This window comes from Phoenix dactylifera, chromosome 8 (genome assembly GCF_009389715.1).
Source record: "Phoenix dactylifera cultivar Barhee BC4 chromosome 8, palm_55x_up_171113_PBpolish2nd_filt_p, whole genome shotgun sequence".
NCBI classification, from domain to species: domain Eukaryota; kingdom Viridiplantae; phylum Streptophyta; class Magnoliopsida; order Arecales; family Arecaceae; genus Phoenix; species Phoenix dactylifera.
Window position 1 is genome coordinate 30,201,457 of NC_052399.1, and position 20,796 is coordinate 30,222,252.

At 36.7% G+C, this 20,796-nt stretch overlaps 2 protein-coding genes and 1 non-coding gene across 9 annotated transcripts; 2 read left to right on the forward strand and 1 right to left on the reverse strand.

Moving 5' to 3' along the window:
- Window positions 1-314: 314 nt before the first annotated feature.
- On the reverse strand, window positions 315-5,217 carry LOC103704895 (protein FAR1-RELATED SEQUENCE 6-like). Of its 7 annotated transcripts, none has more exons than XM_008788385.4 (6): window positions 4,690-5,189; window positions 4,463-4,590; window positions 1,306-3,856; window positions 1,145-1,213; window positions 944-1,024; window positions 315-747 (listed from the first exon to the last, which is right to left on the reverse strand). In XM_008788385.4, exons 3-5 carry the CDS (start codon window positions 3,826-3,828, stop codon window positions 980-982), a joined length of 2,637 nt encoding a protein of 878 aa, XP_008786607.2. In that variant the 5' UTR covers window positions 3,829-3,856; window positions 4,463-4,590; window positions 4,690-5,189; the 3' UTR covers window positions 315-747; window positions 944-979. The 7 variants fall into 7 exon arrangements, 6 of the variants coding, with proteins under 6 accessions (XP_008786607.2, XP_038985431.1, XP_008786608.2 ...); XM_039129503.1 differs by having other exon boundaries at window positions 1,306-3,879; XM_008788386.4 differs by lacking the exon at window positions 4,463-4,590 and having other exon boundaries at window positions 1,306-3,879; window positions 4,690-5,217.
- Window positions 5,218-13,088: 7,871 nt separating this feature from the next.
- Window positions 13,089-20,469, forward strand: LOC120111690 (40S ribosomal protein S3-3-like). Its single transcript, XM_039129504.1, has 6 exons — window positions 13,089-13,237; window positions 13,340-13,487; window positions 13,570-13,741; window positions 19,212-19,266; window positions 19,340-19,471; window positions 20,064-20,469. Exons 1-6 carry the CDS (start codon window positions 13,208-13,210, stop codon window positions 20,235-20,237), a joined length of 711 nt encoding a protein of 236 aa, XP_038985432.1. The 5' UTR covers window positions 13,089-13,207; the 3' UTR covers window positions 20,238-20,469.
- Window positions 16,113-16,218, forward strand: LOC120111818. The gene has a single exon (XR_005513212.1). It is a non-coding gene; the product is annotated as a small nucleolar RNA snoR113 (small nucleolar RNA).
- Window positions 20,470-20,796: the final 327 nt, after the last annotated feature.

Here is a 20,796-nt window from a genome sequence, read left to right on the forward strand (position 1 = left end):
GAATTGGTCATTTTCAAGTTTCTCCATCTACTACCATTAATAACCCATTGAAATATCACCTAAACAGCACAATTTTCATATATCCTTGTTACCTTGTATACAGGTTGTGAATTGATCAAAATTACTCATCTTGAAGTGTGAGATTATACAGCTGTAGGCGATAAGCATTATCTCAGTAACAGCACGAATCCTAAAGAAACCATCTGAAGTACAAAAAGTTAACTCGTATTAGCAAGAAGGATTAGTGTGCCAATGGGACATATGATTTCAATTATTTACAATGTGCTCTTAGACTTCAAAGAAGTAGACCCAAGTGAATCAAATCAAAATTGTCCAATACTTGATTCCATGATTAAATAGCAATTTCATAAGCAAATCGAACCCTTCTGAGAGAAGAGAAAGGAGAAAATAATTTAAACATTGATCCATTAAAGGAAAGCTAAAAAAGGACAGTTCTAGGTGTCATGAAGTCCAGGGAACATTAAACAACCATTTTCTTACATGAATTTTACATAGTATAATAACTGTTTTCAGCTATGGCATTCTAGGAAATCAATAAACATATCTTACAAAGTAAAGCAGAAAGATAACACCATGCAGATACCAGCTCACGAAAGCTTTTCTTGCGGTTCTGAAGCCATCCAAATCAGGTCCCTTTCAGGAAGCGCACACAGTTTTCCCCAGCTAACAAGGATCGCAAAGTCCTTTTTAGCAGATTGGTTGGTTTTCAGTGGTCATTCTTGAAATCTGGTGGACATACCATGCACCAGAGAGAATCAAATACCAGACTGGTAATAAAAATAATCACCACCAGAAAAAGTTTTCCATCTGACAGACTTCTCAAGCAACCTATTTTATTTCTTCCAAAAACACTTCACTCCATCCAATCCAAAGCAGAAAGGAATTGTAAAATATGGATCATGGCAAGGGACTCTAGATTTACCTGTGGCTACTAGTTAGCAAACTGAAGCTTCCTCTCCTACCAAGGCCTTGAGCAAGAAGGTGCCTCTAGTATCTGAGTGTCCTGCAGGTTGAAGTATATCAACCAAATCACTACAGAAGATATTTCAACCATCAGTTTAAGATTTGATATAAAAATGAGAAAAACAGAAATTGAAGATAAGGTAATTAATAGCTTATTTACATGAAAATATTGCTGGAAGCTCCACTCTGCTCCCGACCTATAGCCGGTTGACTGCTGACCAGCCTGAACCTGTGACACGTAATTTGCTCCATATGGGATGACGGGATGAAATGGACTAATACGCTCAAGAAAAAATGAATGTATAGATTAGAAATTCCTACCCTATCTTGAAAAAATTGAAAATGTGGGTGACTTCCAATCTGCCTGCTTACTTGCAAAGGATCATGAATTCCATGATTTTCATTTCCCACATCCCTATTGTCATTGGCACTAAAACTAACCATGTCGCAATTTGTCGTAGCTTCAAGAGAAAGAGTCTCAGGTTGTGTATCTTCACATGTGCTATCATCTGAAAGAAGTTTCTGTATTGCCTCGTTGACTACCTTCGCTGCAAATTCATGTTTTTCATCTAACATCATTCCTATTTCAGCCAGTTTAAGGCAACGATTGCGAAATATTTCATGACATTCCATTGTCCCATCAACGACAACCTGATTAGGAAAGCAATTCAAAGAATGCATCTGCTTAAAGTCTTTTCTCCAACGCTGAAGAATATAGTTAGAAGAAAGTTCAGCCACACCTCGAAAGTGAAGCACAGACAATGCATGCCTACAAAGTATACCTCTGAACTGGAAAGAGCAGCAAATACATGCAATCTCCAACTCATTTTCATCATAACGAACTTCATATCTCTTCTGCTCCATGGTTTTACCATCTTTTGCTCTTACATGTTCTTGTACTTCAAAGATAGATATCCGACCATCAACCTTTATCAGTGAAGAAACACAATATACTAAAGCCTTGATCTCCTCCTGGAATTTTTTAAACATGTCTATTGTGTAGACTTTACATAGCTGTTGTTCCATGTAAATCTGCGTTATCAATTGAGTGTTTTGATGTTGTGATTCAAGATCTGCCTGAACTTCTTTTTCATGTTTACTTTGCATGATTACCTCATACTCACTAAGAAATTGTTGCAGGGAAGTCTTGCAATCAATATACTCTTGAAAGAAGGAGTTCATGCTCTCACCACGTAAGGTGACAGACATTCCTGCCCAAAATGTGTCTTTCACAAAAACTGGAGCCCAGCAATGTCGATCTTCATACAGCAACTTGATCCACTCATTATCACCAAGTCCATACTTCTCAACCATTTTTCTCCAGTCTTCTTCAAACTCATTAGCTGTCAAAGAATTATATACTACTTTCTTAAAAGTCTTCTTAATTTCTTTGTATTGCACACATCCTTGCAAGTTTTCTGGATGCCTTTTCAGTATATGCCACATGCATTGCCGGTGACGAGCTCTTGGAAATACTTTGGCAACTGCTTGCTGTATGGCTCTATTTCTGTCAGTGATTATGGCAGTTGGAGTTTGTCCGAGCATGCAAGATAGCCAAGTCTTAAATAGCCAAGTATATGTCTCACTGGTTTCATCGGAAAGCAAAGCACAACCAAGCAACACCAACTGGCCATGATGATTTACACCAACAATTGAAACAAGAGGCAAATCAAATTTACTTATCAGAAAGGTAGAATCAAATAAAACAACATCACCAAAATACCGATACGCTATTCTTGACCTGCCATCGGCCCAAAACACATTCTTTAAACAACCTTCCTCATCCAGATAGATCGAGTGGAAGAAGCAAGAATTCTTGGTTTGCATAACAACAAAGAACTGACAGAGAGCTTCACCATCTCCTTCCACAAGTCTCAACTTGCATTTGTTATCTCCAGCTCCTTGCTTCCGTGATTTTGTAGATCCATGTTCTTGGCACAACTTGTCTGAAAGCATCCTGTCTCCATCAATATCTCCAAGATATTGTTTCCTCTTCTTGGATGGATGGGAGTGAGCTGTTCCTGGAGTAAGGGGATGGTTGTGATCATTAATAGCTTTCTTAACATGAAGCAATCCATCTTTATGGCATACCAGTCCAAACCTCGCGTTGCAGTTTGTTTTAGGTGCCACTTTCTCAGATTTATAGTTCACTTTACCATCTCTGTTGCACGAGAGCATGAGATACCTACATCGTCCATCTTTGTAGTACATTGAGTGTAGTATTTTAATGCCAAATCCAGTACGACAAGCATATTGGTCATAAAATCTGAAGGCTTCTTCGGGAGATTTGAAAGTCATCCCCACACGTGGAGTGCTGTCATCACCTAAAATTGTTTCTTGAGCAATCTCCTGCTCTTTTTCAGCAACAGACTCGGGCTGATTTCCAGCTGCAAACTCGTGCTCATTCTCTGTTATAGGCTCCTGCTCTTCTTCAGCGGCAGGCTCCAGCACATTTTTATCGAGGGGCTCCTGCCCTCTTTTCGCAACAGGCTCTGGCCCTTCTCCGACAATGCAATCCTTCCCTTTTTCATTAATGAAGTTTTGTCCGCCTCTAACAATGGGCTCTTGCACTTTCTCAGCATTAGGCTTCCACCCTTCTCTGGCAATGGATGATCCACTTACACAAACCGGCACATTTTCAGCATGAGGCTGCTGCCCTCTTTTGGCAACAGGCCCCAGCCCTTCTCCGACAATGGATTCCTGAATTTTTTCATTAATGAAGTTTTGTCCTCCTCTAACAATGGGCTCGTGCACTTTTTCAGCATGAGGCTCCCACTCTTCTCCAGCAATGGATGATCCACTTACAGGAACTAAATCCAAATTATGATCCAATGGCTCTCCCATGGAAGAACCATCCAGAGTCTCCTGCAAACTGAAATAAAGCAGCACTTGGTTCTGCTCCAATAACACACCGACAAAATCAAAATGAAGTTTACACCTCACGTATATAATTTAACGGCATGCACCAGTGACCACGACAACGTTAGCAGAACTAGAAGGGAATTTAGAAGAAGAAATTTTAATCAAAAAGTCGAAACAGCAGACAGTCAAGCCCATTAATTTTCTGTTCCCCAAATTCTGCAAATCAGTTGCCCGCGAACCTAAACTTAATCTAAAATAACTATTAGAAACGTTTTACACAAAATCATTAGGAAATAGAGTAAAATTAAGAGAATTTTAAAAGGGAAAAAACGAGATAATTAAAAAAAAATGTAATTTTGACAGAAAAAAAAAAAAACTCGAGCTTTTTCTTCACTTCTTAACTTGCAATGATTAGATGAAACAACCGCTGACAAACTCTATCCAATATAGTCATCGAACATCCCAACATAATACGGTGAGCAAATGAGGAAAATAAACAGATTAAAAGAGAAAAAGGGAAGAGTAAAAAAAAGAAGAAACTTTTAGCAAAAATTCAACTTTTTGATGCTACAGCTCGAGAACCGTAAAAAGAAATAGAAAATCGATAAATTCTTACTAATTGAGAAAAATAACCACTTCAGATCAGATATCAAAGAAATGGGATATTATCATCTCCATTCGATGCCGAATCCAGATCGCAAGCGCATGGACTGTCTAGGCAGGATGAGCCGAAACCCTAAAACCCTATATAACGCGAAAAAATCACGAAAAATAACAAAAAAAAAACAAGAAAAAAAAGAAGAAAAAAAGCGCAGGGTATCGAGAGCGAAAGAGAGAGAGAACCTGATGGTCGGATCGTAACGGTTGGCGATTCGGGCGTTGACGGCGGGAGACGGCACTGAGCGGAAGGAGAAAAGGGGGTTTTGGGGTAAAAAAGAGAGAGGACTGACTTCCAGAGTACGGTCGGATTTCGGACCGCTTTGCTTTCAATGGTCTGCTACGCCGCCTGACATCGGGCAAGGTAGTCTGCTATGGTGCTCCCCCTCCATTTCCGTACGCCAAAATCCTAATCATCCATTACAAAATGGATGGCCACGATGGTATCAATTACAATTTTGGATGGAGATATATGCACGGCGAGCACCCCGCCGGCGGCCATATCCATCCCCTGCCGGATTTCGACGAAGTTGGACGACATGGTCATAGGTGGACCTCCTCCGACCAAGCCAGTATAACATTATAACGGCACCATCCTCGCTCGCGCCCCTCGAATTCCCCTATACTGCGATCGTTCTAAAGTTAAAGTAGCAGCATAGCAAGCCCCTAGAAATAAACATCTCTATCTATACCATCTCAATTATTTCTGGTATATACTTCTACATGCCATTGATATATATCATACTTTCTACTCCTATGCGACTAGGATTAAGTCGACTAGGATATAGATATATCTTTATGTATCATTTAGGGCTCACACTCAGGTTTGCATACAAGGGTGGCTCCTTGTTTCTCTTCTCTTTCCCCTTATAAAAAGACAAATGCATAGCACATGCTAGGTATTGGTATATATCTTCTTGAAGATTGTAGCGGTAGGAGCTACCTGTGTTGACTTCTTAGATTATAGCTCGGTGCTTATATACAGTTGGTATAATTTTTGTATTATGGAGTTTTGTAGATAGCTATCGTATTATCCATCTCGAAGATGAATGACTCTCTTTCATCACTGCAATATGTATATATCATACTAATAGTATCTCTTCATATTTCAGAAATGAATGAGAACCAGCTATCTGTAAGATGGATGACGTGGTGACTATCCATAATTTTATAGGATTCTACGATACAAAAGTCGCACCGCTAAAGATTCGAACATATATTTTTCCCATAAGTTTTTGCCTTCCATGTCTGTTGCCTCCCGATTTTCCAAAAAAAAAAAAGCCTCGTATTTCTAACTCCTTTGCATCTTGCTCTTTTTTCACTCCAAGTGATTTCCACCTCTCATGCATGAATTTTGAAAATTTCTTCTTCCCTATCCCATCTCTCTCTTTGTTTCACTCTCTCCTTCTTTTTGGATAAGTATATTTTTCTTCCAATAATTTTCTTCTAATAGAGCAGTTTAATAGAAATAGCAAAGAATAAGTATATTGCTCCCTCTAATAATTTCGTTTGAATAGAGTAGTTTAATAAAAATAACAAAGAAAACAACAAGTAACATGGATGTTTTTTCCAGCAAAGTTTTAATTTAAATAAGAAAGATGATTATTTATTAACAATTGATGTGGAGTATGGAATCCATATAGTTTGATTAAATAATTTCTTTTATCAAATAAAAAAAACTCAACTACTCATTTCCCTTGAAAAGGATCTTACACTTATGCTAAGAGAGATCAACTCCCCTTTTCTTTTCTCTCTTTCTATGGAAGGTACATTCATAGCACATACTCATTTCTAATATATATCTTATAATTATAATAGCAAAAACTTTCTATATATAGATTTTTATGATTTTAGTTGAGTTCTCTTATATAGCTAACCTCTTATCATACAGTTTTCCCTAATCTTTCAATTCCCATGCATTTACCTATTCTTTTTTCTTTCCTATCATCTCTCTCTCTCCCCCTGTTCATCTCTTTTTATGAAATATCATATTTCTCTCTCCAATAGTTCTCTTCTAGTAGGGTTATAATTACAAGAGAAAAGGAAAAAACAATTCCTATGTTCCTTCTCATCAAAATTTTAATTTAAATAGAAAAAACAATAACAATTAACAATATATGTGGAGCATAGACTCCATATAATTTGATCAAATAAATTTTTCTTATCAAATTAAAAAAAAAAAAAAATCTCAGCCTAGAAGGGCTTGCACTTGTAGTGAGAGGAGAGAGAAGATTGGCACGCTAAGAGAGAGCAACTCCCCATATCTCTTCTCTCTCCCTTACTAAGAAAAATATATGGGCTCGTTTGGTTCGCGGGAAAAGAAGGGGGGAAAGTGTGGTCAACGGGAAAGTAATGAGATGCCTCTTGTTTGGTTGGAGTTTTCAAAGGAGAGAGAAGGGAAAGTTATATTCCCATGGGAATGTGATTCCCATATTTCATGGGAAAGTCTTTCCCATGAGAAACATGGGAAAGTTACTTTCCCATGAGGCGGGAATCACTCCATTTTTACTTTTTCCCAAAAAGTCCTTTCAGCATTAAAGAAGCATTAAAGAGGCATTAAAAACTTAATTTTTATTAAGGGCATAATAGGAATTATATATAACTTTCCTAGGAAAGTGGATGGCCAACCAAACATAAGCACCTTCGAAATTTGTCACTTTCCCATGGTCAACCAAACATGCCAAAAGTACTTTCCTAGGCATCCTCTTCCTAGGAATTTGTTTCCCAGGAATCATATTCCTAGAAAGGAAAATGCTTCCCGCGAACCAAACGAGCCCTATATGTGCTAAGTACTAGTATATTTATGCATGTATATATATGAGCCTTTAAGGCCAACTTTAAATATGAGAGCTTTTGAGGCCAACTTCAAAACCTGAAGCCGACTCCATTTTAAAATAACACCAAAAAATTTTCTGCTCCTATGCATTCCCAACATGCCAATTTCTTTGGACCCCATGATAGCATGGGAGATTTATAATCATGAAACTTCGACTCCTCTTCTTGCCCATGCTTCACTAATAAAAAAACAGACATGCATCACACATGCTAGTTTATATAATAAAAAATGATTTTATGACTAGCTACATAAGATAGTTTGCTCTAACAATCTTGAGCCTCTATGAACCGTAGAAGCAGGAAAGAAATATATTTAACCTTAATGTTTTTCATCTTTTACATGGTGTATTCAAGACCTTGAAAATAAACAATATTGTATAAAATCCAATAGGAAAAAATATGCAGGTCTTAACTCTCTCTCTCTAAAGTCTAGAAACTTCCAGTTTCTATTTTTCTTTAATATTGAACTTATAAAATAGAAAATTATATGATATATCTTGATAAAACTAAATATATATTTATCATCTTATACATGATCAAACTCTCTTCCTAGAGGGGGGTCTCTTGTATGTGGATCGCACGTGTTGAACTCTCTTTTTTACTATTATTTTAGAAAAACTATTCATATCTAAACCTTTTAAATTCTATTTGAGTATCCTTATGTAACTTGATTTATTTTATCTTATTCTTAATCATCATTTTTCAAACAATTTCCTCTAATTTTCAATTTTCGAACCAAAGATCAACCTTTCACGAATTCCCATGTATCTTACTTTTTATTTGCTCCATATAGTCCTCGCTTCCTATACCAAACTCTTCAACTTTATTCTTCCCCTCCCCTCTCTCTCTCTCTCTCCCTCTATTTTCTTCTCTCTTTCTCTCTTTTTTTTTAGAAAAAAATTTTGATGGATGTATCCCTTTATTGGGGACAAAGACATATTAGTCCCTTTTATTATAAAAAGTGCAGGTAAGTTAGTTATTTGTAATATTTGATAGTTATAAGCCCTTGAAACCTTTTTTGTTTCTTTGGAACTCTTGTCTATTAACTCTAAGCTTCTCTTGGTTTCAATCATGATTTTCTTTTTCCCCTTTTCCTACCTTGACCAACAAAGCACAAGCATTGTTTTTGAGACCTTGATCTCTTTAATATCAGTAATGATTATGACAATTACCGAGCATCAAATAGAAATAGAATATGTTATACTATTGATTCTATGCCAATAACTTAATCAATTTTAGAAAGCTAAGGGGTAGAAAATGCTACTAGTGGACAAAGAGGCTTTGTTCTATTCTAACTCTTCTTCTATCATAATCTAAACAATTGAAAATCTAGATATTGTCCTTTATCATTTTCTTTATTCAAGCATGCATGATAGAAAAGTAGAGGGAAGGAGCATATTTTAAATTGATTTGATAGCGAGTGGTGAATTTATGAGGGAGGATTAAATCTTTTTGACGATCGTGCAAAGGCATTGTTAAAGAGAACTAAGAAAAAAATTATAATCTTTTCACTCCTCTCCTTACCTAGGATTTGCCATAAAAAAATAAAATTTACATGCATTATAAGTGTTACTATAGATAATTAAAATGGTTTTAAAACTAGTTATATAAGACAATTTGATTTAAGAGCCTCAAGCCTCAATATGGATCCCACAAATATGAAAAAAGAAACTCAACCTCAATGTCCCCTTATCTTTTACATGGCATATTATCATTTTGAAAAAAATATTATGTGTATGTGATCGAATAAGAGAAAAGTTTGAGGATATAAACTCCCTCTGAAGTTTAGAAATTTCCATCTTTCATTTTTCTTAAACATCAACACTATTAAACAAAAATATATTTTATCGAGAAACATAAAAGATATACTTATCATCTTATACATCGGAAGATCATTTTATTATAGGCGGAAGGTCTTTAACATAGATGTACATTGGATATGCTGGACTCCTATTTTAATATAATGAAAAAAGTTTTGAAACCAATTTTACATATCCAACCGCCAAAACATGTAAGCATATTTTCAATATAAAAAGAATAAGTAATTTCTATTTTTTAGATTTATTTTTTTAAAGAATTTCAATCTGCTTACCTTTCTCACTATTTCTTCTCTAAGGCAATTTTTTATATAAAATCAATTTGATAATGATAAGACATATCTTAAATTTATTTATATGATAATACAAATATAGATAGTGTGATTTGAGAAATTAACAAGCTTATGATTGTCGATGTCCACTTTTGTTGATATTTATCCTTTTTTCCTTATAGAAGAGGTGGGAGGATTTTATATCTATTAAAATTGTTCAAGTACTCAATTAAAACATATCATTTATATTCAATTTTATTTATTGTATAAAATCACTAAGGCTATGTTGATGTTGCAAATAGGAATCAATAATGGTTCTCACATGTCAAGGATATCTATTCCTACAAATCCAAAAAATAACTAATTCTTAATCATGCATGATAGAAGTCCATGAAATCTCAAAAGACCGAAGTAAATCTTGTAGTATACAATATAATGATTAACATTCATATATTAATATTTTATGATATTAATGTTAATAACTACTAATCTACTGATATATCTATTAGTGTATGATGGGCATTGCTTCGAGAATGATTCCATGCAAGCAACCTCAAAGCTTGAAACTAGGTCTCCCAAAAAACATCAAAACTTATGCACCTCCCAACTTAAGAAAAGGAAAAAATATATATGATACTCTCTATTCTCTCTTACGCAAGCACAAATGCAAGCACATGGCATTTTTTAGCACCATTATGTCTAGAAAATACTTCTTTAATATTTTGATTTCTTTCCATACATGATCTTTTCTTCAAGCACTAGACATTAGAGAAATTAAAATTTTAAACTTTCCTTCTACAATTAGAATAGTATATATCAAAAACACTTTCTAACTAAAATTAATTCTTTACAATTAGAGAGACAATGGAATATGTTTGCATATGTCGATGAGGAAAAAGGATTCTTACTTATTCTTCCCAATCCTATAGAATCATTGATATCCACTATTTGCATGTACATCGTATATTTTGAACTCTAGCATATATATAGTAAAAAAGTTTCGAGGATGGCTACATTTGGATAGTCTTCAGCTCTAAAGCCTTATCATGGGCCTCCTATATACACACAATATATATACACAATTATATACACACACTTGATTTTTTCGGTATATATATTTATTTGATTTCAAAGTCTTCATATATTTTTCCATGTCTGCACTTTATAGAGAAAGTAACATGCATGCAATCAAGTGAGGAAGAATACGGAGGTCTAGACTTTCTCTAGATTTTATAAAATTTTATCTTTTATTTTTTAAATTCTACATCTAAAAAATTAAAAACTAACATATTGCATCCGAAAAGAAAAGGAATATATATATATTTATCATTTTATACATGGCCAAACTTTCTTCTTGGAGGTGGGGGTTCCTTACATATATATGTACGTGTTGGACTAACTCTACATAAAATGGGAAAGCATTAGAGGCTCGCTTAACATGACCAAATTCAAAATTTGAAGCCATGGTTTCAACATTTTTTTCTAAAAATTCATGCACACCTCTTGCTCCGAGAAGTCATATCTTAATACTCCATATTTTTCCCTACTCTGCTAGTCACTAGTCTCAATATGATCTTCATCTTTTCATTTTCTCGACTCTATTACTATCATACATGTCAAGAATCTATATATTTATAATTGGATTATAAAAATTCAAAGGTTTGCTATAGCAAGACTTCTGCAATCGAATCATACTTATTTGATTTCTTTTAGCAATTTAGTCTGATGCAAAACCTCTCGGAGTATTGATGAAGGTCCAATTTCATCAATGTCCATACAATCCTCGAGAGCTAATGTTCAAAATATATTTCTATGGATATTTATCTTTTTTCAGTTAAGGTGGGGATTGCTATATCTAAAAGAACTATTCTATTTTTTTCCTCCTCAAGTTTGGCTATCAAAATACAAATCATGAATCCGTTTCCTATTCCTAGGGGATATTCATTCTTGAAAACCATCAGGAATGACTAATTGCTGTATTTGGATAAGTCCAAGTAATATCAAGGAAATTAAGCAAACCTTCCAGAACATACTATAATACATTAGTATTAACAACTACTAATATATAATGTGAACCGTTTTGAGGCTAACCGAGGATGGTCTTAAGCCTAAAGCCTCATCTTGGCCCTCCAAAATCAGAAATATAATACATTCAATTTTAATATATTTCTTCGTATCACAAATAAATATTTTTTCAGATGGTATTAACCCTTACCACTTGGCCAAAGGATAGGGTTTCTAGTTAGATTTAGCCCTCGAGGATGGGATGGTTATAGGCTACAAAAAAGAGTAGGGACTAGCCTCTTATAATCTCTCTCTATATATACTTATGTATTTTTTGTGCATCTTGTGCCTTAAAAAATCTATGCATGATCAAGTGGAAAAGAATACACTGGTCTAATCTCTCTAGGTTCTAATTTTTTTTCCTCTCACATCATATTTAAACAAATAAAAAATAATATATCTTTAAAATAGAAAAAATACTTACTATTTTGTACTATATCCGACTCTCTTCTTACATGCTGCACTCTTGATTTACTCATATATAATGAGAAAAGATGGACGTTGGCTTCACATCCCCATCTTCCAAAATCTAATGAGATTGTTTAGCATTTTCCATTATATTTTCCTTTTCTATGTGCGCCCCGTTTCTAGAAACCACCTTTGCAGTACCTTATTTATGTATATTTTTTTCAGCTGGCTAGTTTTTAGTATTGTCACATGTTCAAACCAGTCTACAACCTCAGGTTGGTTACACCCTAATAGTTATCGATCCCTCACATACGTCAAACATATTCAAGTTTATTGGATGTATTCGTACTCATCAGATATCAGCTACCGTTCTAGCAAAAAAAAAAATATATGATCGAGTCTGCTGTTAAGAACCAAAGGTGATGTTCGAGTGAATCCAGAGCCAGCACATATGTGAGGCTTGTCTCGAGAATGGATTATATTCATTTTGAAAGAGATTTGGCTATAATAATTGAGTGAATCAGAGCCAACATAGGGCTAGCAATAGATATTCACTACTGCGAGACATCCATAGGTTGATGATAGATTGTAATTCCTTTCCAACTACTCATGTATATCGAGACTACTGAGTGAGTCATCCCATTTGTTGCCCAATACTTTGGTGGTATCCTCCGAAAGAGCTACAAGACTATCACATCCCCTCTACGTTTTTTTTTTCTAATATTTTTGAATGGCTATGGAGAGAGAGAGAGAGAAAGAGGAGAGAGAGAGAGAGGAGACCTCTGAAACATACTTCCTGTATCCAAACCCGCATATGCACTTGTACTAGCTACACTAAAGCGCTACGTATGTATGTCTAGTGGTAGAGATCACGATCACATTCATTCGACGTTCTAGTACAGTAGAAAGACTTTTTTTAGGCGAATTAGCTTCCGAGGTCGAGCAGTCTCAATTTCACTACTGGATTTGCGAATGAATGCTGGGCTGGGCCACCTCGAATGGCGTGAGCCGCATTTTAGCGGGCCGAGTTGCAGGGTACCAAGAGTCCGTTAATTCTAGGGTTACCCACTTACCACCAGAAAGCCTCCTAAAACCTGGAAAAATTAATCTCAACCCTCCAAGCTACCTCTAAGCTCTTCCAACCGTCCGATCCTCCCAAACACCGCCATCTTTTAAGAACCGTTATGCCGCTTGTCAAGGGAAAAAACCCTCAGCTTTCCCCATCGTCTCTTCCCCTTTTCCTTCTAGGGGTTTTGCCTCGCACCGGAGAAGAACGGCGGTCGATTTCGTCCCCTACATTCCCCAAAAATGGCGACCCAGATGAGCAAAAAGCGAAAGGTTTTCCTTCTCCCATCCAATCCCCCTCTTTCTTCCAATTTTTTTCCTCTACTTTTTTGGTCCCAAGTCACCGGTTTCCGTCGATCTTTCCCTTCCTTTTAGTTCGTCGCGGATGGTGTCTTCTTTGCGGAGTTGAACGAGGTCTTGACGAGGGAGCTTGCCGAGGATGGGTACTCCGGCGTTGAGGTTAGGGTTACGCCGATGCGGACCGAGATCATCATCCGGGCGACGCGGACCCAGAACGTTCTCGGTGATTCTCTCGAGATTTGGGGCTTTTTGATCGGACATTAGGGTTTTCTGGTGTGTTGATTGGTTTTTGTTGGTTGGTTCAGGTGAGAAGGGGAGGAGGATTAGGGAGCTGACGTCGGTGGTGCAGAAAAGATTCAACTTTCCGGAGAACAGCGTCGAGCTGTACGCCGAGAAGGTGAACAACAGGGGGCTCTGTGCCATCGCTCAGGCCGAGTCGCTCCGCTACAAGCTTCTTGGAGGCCTTGCAGTTCGGAGGTTTGGATTATCTATCCAGTGTGCAAATAAAAATCGGTTCTTTTTATACCCGTGCAATAAAATGTCTAGTACTTGGTTTTCTTTTTCTCGGATTTATTTTTGAAGTATTGCTGGGATGGGTCATCTTTACAGCAAATTGGTTCTTCGTACCATTTGTGGTGCTCTTCCGTGCATTCTATCTTTTGGGCAGTCATTAAACACGTATTGTTCTCTTGATTTATGTATTGAATGGAGATTTTATTGAAGCCACTGTTAGATTCTATACTGTTGAATTGGAAGAAGATTACTTTCATCTTCATTTTTCATTTCTTTTTTTTTTTGGCTTGACTTGCAGTTCTTGTCATCCGTGTTTTCATGTATTTCTTTTCGGTCGTGCAATGTAATCTTGTGTCTTGATATTATTCTGGTACCAAATACGTTTTGTTTGCTTGTGAAAAATAATGCATACAAGTCTTTTTGATATGTATGTGAGTCGATCTCTATCATGTGGCTTTTGCTAAGTGCGATACTGTAAACTCGTCTTAGATAAGTGCTTGTGGGTTAAAAGCTAATTTCAGCCGCATAATTTCGATTTTGAAATCAACCATGTTCCTTTAAGTTCTGTCCCTATTTTTTTACTTGGCATGCGATCCAAAGATTTGTAAAAGTTTGCAAGTTTGATTTCTTTTTTATTTTTGAAAATATACTGATTGTGCGAAAGTTTTGAGTCGTTTTGGGCTTGGAGACCCAGCAGTTGATTCAGATTTGTACAAGGTGCTTTCTCTTGTGAATCTGCTCTACACTATTTATGAGAAACTAGACTTGCAAAGCTGACCTCCGAGGTTATGTCTGGGATCATAATTGGTATCACATTTTGTTTCGTATTTGGCAAGTTCATGGTAGTCAATCTATAACCTTTTTTTAATTTTACAATGAAAAATCTGATTTCTTTTCTTTATTTTTGTAATTTCGAGATGGCTACTGATTTGTTTGTCAGTAACGGTTGGTTGCTCCATGTCAGGTCTGGTTAGTCATCATATAAACTGACCTTTCCTTGTATTGTGTGTGTCATTATTTATATTTTGCATGGCCATTACTTTCGCTTACTGGACCATTGTTAATTTTCTTTATTTCGTATTTACTTGTAAAGTACTATTTTTGGTGTAGTATTACACTTTGGGTTGTTGTCGGAGACCTTTGTCATCTATAAAGCAATTAGGTTACTCAATACCAACTTTGTGTCGGAAGATGACAATATTAACACCGCCATGTATGCAAATAGAGTTTTGAAAGCTTTCATGACATTAGTCTTTTCTGGCAACATGTTTATCCATCTTCCTCAAGGTTATTTCTTAAACATTTCACTGAGTTTCTTTTTTCATTCTGTACTTTTTTTTTGTATTTTTATTTTTTATGCCATTGCCGATTCTTATGGGTTGCATTATAGATTTTAGCCACTCAGCTTAGTGGTGATGTTCTTGAATTGTTACTCGTTTTTGTGGTATATTGTTGTTTCTCAAGTATTATATTCCTCTATGAAAACTTACATATGATTTTCTTTTAAATTTTTTTTGTAGATAGCTTTGCTTACTTGGATTTGTGATGTCCTTTTTGTTAAACTTATATTACAGCTTAATTAGTAAATTAGTCCCTAAGGTTTGGCCTCAAACTTATTTGAGTCCCTAACTTTTTAAAAGTTGCAATGTTACCTCTGACGTTATAAAAATGTTTCAGTTGAGCCATTACTATTATTTCGACATTGCTAACTCAAAGGACCTACACAGGTGGCATATATTTTATGACGTGGCAAGAAGACACCAATTACAAGGCCAAGATGTGGAGAAATTATTGGGTAGATTAGTTCTACCAACTTGGACTGTAGACCATCCAATCACAGTTTACCACATCACCAATTTGGAATAAAAAATTTCCTTCCACTCTTAGCCTATCCAGAGTTAACTCTAGTTTACTTTTACTTGGCAGCTGGAAAAAAAGAAATGAGAACCCTAAACCTAAATGTCCCCTCTCCTCGCCATCCTCTCCCATATCTTCGTCTCGTCGGCCTCCTCCTTCCTTGGAGCCAACCCCATCACCTGTCGTTGGCCTCTGGTTCCCCCCCCTCTGCGCCCTCTTCCACACCTCAGTCCTGTTGGCCTCCTCCAAGCCAACCCCACCACCAGCCGTCAAGAGAATTTTTAGGGTTTTGGGAGTGGCGCAAAGGGACTCCAATGCACAGGAGAGGATCCTGGTGCATCTTTTCTCTCTTCTTGATTTTGCTTTGAATTGATGCTTTTTTCATGTCTTCAATCCGTTGTTGGTAGCATCTTCTCATATTGATGGTTTCTGTGAGGTTTTAGGGATTCATAAAGATGGAGATTTCTTTTTCTTTTGCTGGCTATGATGACTAAAAGGCCGGGCTTACGTTTGCCCTAAAATATTCTTTATTTTAGTTGGTAGTAGAATGATGCGGCTTGTCATAAGGTACTTAGCTGAGCCAGCTTGTGGTATTTTCAAAACTGCCAAATTTCTGAACTTGAAGATGTTTTCTGGTTTTGAATTTAAAAGCAAATGGCAATGTGATTTCAAGAACTGATTTTGATTTTAATCATCAACGAGGGAGGCGGTAGCTAGTGGAATGATCTTCTAATGAATTTTAGCATTTAGCTTATAAGTTGATAAGGCTTTATGAGAGTTTAACATATCATGTACATTAATCCTATGTATGTGCATTATTGGTTGTAGGTGGTGGAGAGTGGATACTAAAATGGGATACCTGGACACTTGACTAAGCCAATATATAATTTGGCTGAAGTAGGAGCTGATATATGGATGGCATGAGGCTAAAGTTGAAATATTGTCATCAAGATGAAGGTTGGATTGTCATAGAGATGAGGAACCTTGACGAGGAGCCTAACCATGGTCACTAGTTATATATAAAAATAATATATATATATATATATATATATAAACAAAAGTTATTTTTTCCCAGGGTGTGGGCCACAGAGGGGTGGTTGGTTGGTTTAGACTCCCAAGCTTAAACTCCTACAAGCCAAATGCAGCAGTAGAAGTTGATACAGATTCTTTTCCCTCGTACCATTTTTGCTATATTCGTTCAGCAGCATCTAGACTTTGTTTAAGATGTTTCATGTTTGACTGCAAAGACTTGAAGATTGTTGATTTAATAAAAGGCATATTAATTTTTTGAGTTCATGTCTTGTGATTCTTGCTTTGTTAAACTTCAAGACGAAGATGCTGTTGCTGGTAGAGAAAACATTAATATATACTATAATCTTGGATACGATATCGGATTTTGCTATGTATGGGGTGTTTGATATAATTATGTTGCATCCTTTCATAATACAACTTTTCTACCTTCTCTAGGACGAGCCAAAGGTTGATGGTGGGTGGTAAGGTTGGCTTCGAGGATGGAGGAGGCTGGCGAGATGGAGTTGGGGAGAGAGGACTATGGCGGGGCTTAGCCAAAGGTCGATGGCAGGTGGTGGGGTTGGCTCCGAGGAGGGAGGATGCTGATGAGATGAAGTTGTGGGAGAGGACGACGGCGAGGGCCGAGCCAGAGGTTGACAGCAGTCAGTGGGGTTGGCTCCAAGGAGGGAGGAGGCCAGTGAGACGGAGTTGTGGAGATGGAGGGGAGAGGGGACGATTAGGTTTAGGGTTCTTTTTTTTCTTCCTTTTTTTGGTCCTTCTTTCCATCCAGTTAACTCTGGATGGGCTGAGAGTGGAAGAAAATTTTTTTATTCCGAATTGATGATGTGGCAAGCTTTGATTGGATGGTCTATAGTCCAGGTTGGCAGAACTGTTCCACCCCATAATTTCTCCAAGATGTGACATAGAGAGAGAGAATTGGGAGGGAAAAATTGCCACATCAGCGGCTTGCTGGGACCTTAAAAACCCCAAATTCCCTAGGCTTCCGCCCAACAAGCTGTTAATAAGGCAATTTTTCTTTCCCCATTGTCTCTCTTTACCACATCTTGGCCATGTAATTGACATCTTCTTGCCACATCATAAAATACATGCCACCTGTGTAGTTCCATTTGAGTTAGCAACGTCGAAGTGACGGTAATGGCTCAATTAAAATGTTTTTATAACGTCAGGGATGACATTGCAACTTTTGAAAAGTTGGGGACTCAGATAAGTTTGAGGCCAAACATCAGGGACTAATTTAGTAATTAAGCCCTTATATTATTGTCATATAACATCTCTACCTCTGTTTTTGATGCTACATTCACCCTGCAGTCTTGTATGATTGGCTTAGTTTGGAGACAGGCAATGTAGATAATTTAGATGTTTCTGATGCAATTATTGTGTCTATTTTTTGTATTAGCTCCAATAACAGAAATTCCTAGATGGCTAATTATCATGGCTACTATTCTATCTTTTGATCTTACTAAATGAGCTAATTATTATTCTTCATATAGATGTCCTTAAGGCCTTGAACTTCTTTATCTGACTTAATTTTTTTTATTTTGTTTTGGCAAGTGAGTAGGCTGAGATCTTTAAGAATCTTAGTGCTATCCATTTGAGCACTTCTATTCTCCTTGTCCTCCTGAACAAAATGCTTTGGAGGCTTTGCTGAAGTGCATATTAGAGAACTATGGAGTTTGTCAGGCTTCTTGTATTTTCCTTGTGTGCTTGAAGTTTGGAATAAGCTCCAACATTTTTGACCTCCTTTTAATTCATTGTTCTGCTGATTGATAAGTTCTGATTTTTTTTTTTTGAATTTGGTATTTCTGATCATCTCTAAACATAGTTCATCTTCTCTATGTGAATTCTTTGTTCAGATACCATATTTTGTTTCTATAATCTGCCTTAACCTTTTATCCCCCAATGCTCATTTAAAATTTCTGTCATATAATATCTGAGAAGTGGAGCTTCCTTTTATCCAACTTAAAATTTAAGAGTTGGAGAGAATCTCCATGAGCTTGATTTTAGCATCGATTGCAGGGTTTATTACCTTTTTCCCTCATTTTTGATTGCATATGACTTCTAGTTGTAAAATTTGCATGTGAAATAATCTAGTAGTGAGTGTTTCGTAACGGGTTTAAGTGCCAATTAATTGTTTTTCCTCTCCAACGTTATTGGGCATCATCTTCTCTTATAACTTTTCCACAGCATATAATGTTCCTTAATGTTCCAGAGGTAGGTTAGATCTATGGTTTTATGCTGTCTCAATTTCCTTGGTCATATTTTCATCAAAATGTTGGATGACTAGTCTATTTGTCGTCTTCTTCTGTGATGGTTATTTCTTGTCACCATCTATGATATAAGAGAAATCAAATAAGCCTTTGACATTTTCTAAAAAAAAGTGAACTCTTTAATTCATTATAATAGATGCATGACCCACCTCAATTCTAAGTAGTAATGTTTATCCTTGCTTGTGGAGCTGCTTTGCTGGTCCAGTCATCCTTTTCTTGGATTTTCTTGTGATTTGAAATTCACTACTAGTCTGACTTGCCTATGATCTCTCTTTCAGGGCCTGTTATGGTGTCTTGAGGTTTGTCATGGAGAGTGGTGCCAAAGGTTGTGAGGTATTTTGTATCCCTTGCAAATGCTTCACTTTTATATGAAAATTTGTAGATTTGAATTCCATGCTTTTTGCAGGTAATTGTTAGCGGGAAGCTAAGGGCACAACGTGCTAAATCCATGAAGTTTAAGGATGGTTACATGATTTCTTCTGGTCAGCCGGTCAATGAGTATATCGACTCAGCAGTGAGGCATGTTCTTCTTAGACAGGTTAGCTTCTCACTTGCTGCCTTGCATTGATCATTTTATCCTCCAGATTTGCATCTGCTCATTATTCAGTAATATGTGTGGGGTCATTACCAAATTACCATTGGTACATACTGACATAGCTTCAAACCAATGAGGGTGACACCCAATATCTGTATCTTGGTGTTGGACTTTAAGATGGTTGTTTTGCCCATGTACTTCCATGTTGGATGCTAGACCTTAATGTCACTTATAATATCTTACATCTATTTGGGCTGTTAAAAAATACCGGATTTCTGTTATACGCATGTTATCCTTTTTGTATTGTATTTGGTTTTTACGTAATGAACTAAGAATTCCTTTCTCTCTTTCCTTTTCTTTCAAGACTACCTTATGGAGTTCAAAATTTGAGTACAGGTATTCATTCTGATCCAACATATTGCTTGCGGTCCACTGCATGTGTTGCCTGTCTGCGCTGTTGTGGCTCATAATAATGCCACTTCGGATGATCCTGTAGATTGTCTTTTGTTTCTTGCATAGCTCTGTCATTTGTCTGCTTCAGAATCCCAGTATGCTCATCAAGATAGACACTAACTGTTCTTGCTTTCCTTGTCAGGGTGTTCTCGGGATCAAGGTCAAGATCATGCTGGATTGGGATCCAAAGGGGAAGCAGGGACCTGCAACACCTCTGCCAGATTTGGTTACCATTCACACGCCAAAGGATGAGGAGGAGTACATCAGGCCACCACTAATGGTGGCCCCGGAGTTGGAGGTTCCAGTTGCAGTCTGATCCTTGCTTGGCCCCTTTTGTTCATTTGGCTGGGGGGTTGTTCTTGTCCACTTGTTGAGTTGATGCTCTTGAGAAGAGTTTTCAGAATCTTTTTTGGGTAGTTTTTCTAGTTTCCTTTGAAAGTATCATAGAGCATGTTATTAACTAAGAGCTTGTTTTGGGACAACAATTTTTCAATCTACTCTATGCTAGTTGTCACCGATGAATCTCATTGTGTTGTCATTTTTTGAAGTTAAACTCTATTCATGGTCGATTCTATTTGGTTTTAAACCATCAGAAAATAGTTTCAGGGCTAATTTGGCGTTGATGTTACTTTCATGTTTTTGTTTCTCCACAGATTAGTTAAATATGACATGGAGATTGATCAGCATTTGTTTAGACTTCTGTTCTTTTTGTTTATTATCATTCTTTCTGGAAAACAGAAAAGTTCTATAGGTTTTGAAGAATTTCAAAAGAACATAGCGTTCTGTAGAGTTTGTCCATGTAACCGAGAGTATCCCATCACCTTTGAGATGGAGAGTGGTGAGCTTATCCCCTTAACGTGTTCATAACAATGCAT

Excerpts from the sequence above, each read along its gene's own strand:
- LOC103704895 (XM_008788386.4), bottom strand. The coding sequence starts at position 3,828 with ATGGGAGAGCCATTGGATCATAATTTGGATTTAGTTCCTGTAAGTGGA. Across the intron at positions 1,214-1,305 it reads TTCAATTTTTTCAAGATAGG|GTTCAGGCTGGTCAGCAGTC; the intron begins GTAGGAATTTCT and ends TACGTGTCACAG. Across the intron at positions 1,025-1,144 it reads GCTTCCAGCAATATTTTCAT|GACACTCAGATACTAGAGGC; the intron begins GTAAATAAGCTA and ends TTCAACCTGCAG.
- LOC120111690 (XM_039129504.1), top strand. The coding sequence starts at position 13,208 with ATGGCGACCCAGATGAGCAAAAAGCGAAAG. Across the intron at positions 13,238-13,339 it reads AGATGAGCAAAAAGCGAAAG|TTCGTCGCGGATGGTGTCTT; the intron begins GTTTTCCTTCTC and ends CCTTCCTTTTAG. Across the intron at positions 13,488-13,569 it reads GCGGACCCAGAACGTTCTCG|GTGAGAAGGGGAGGAGGATT; the intron begins GTGATTCTCTCG and ends TGGTTGGTTCAG.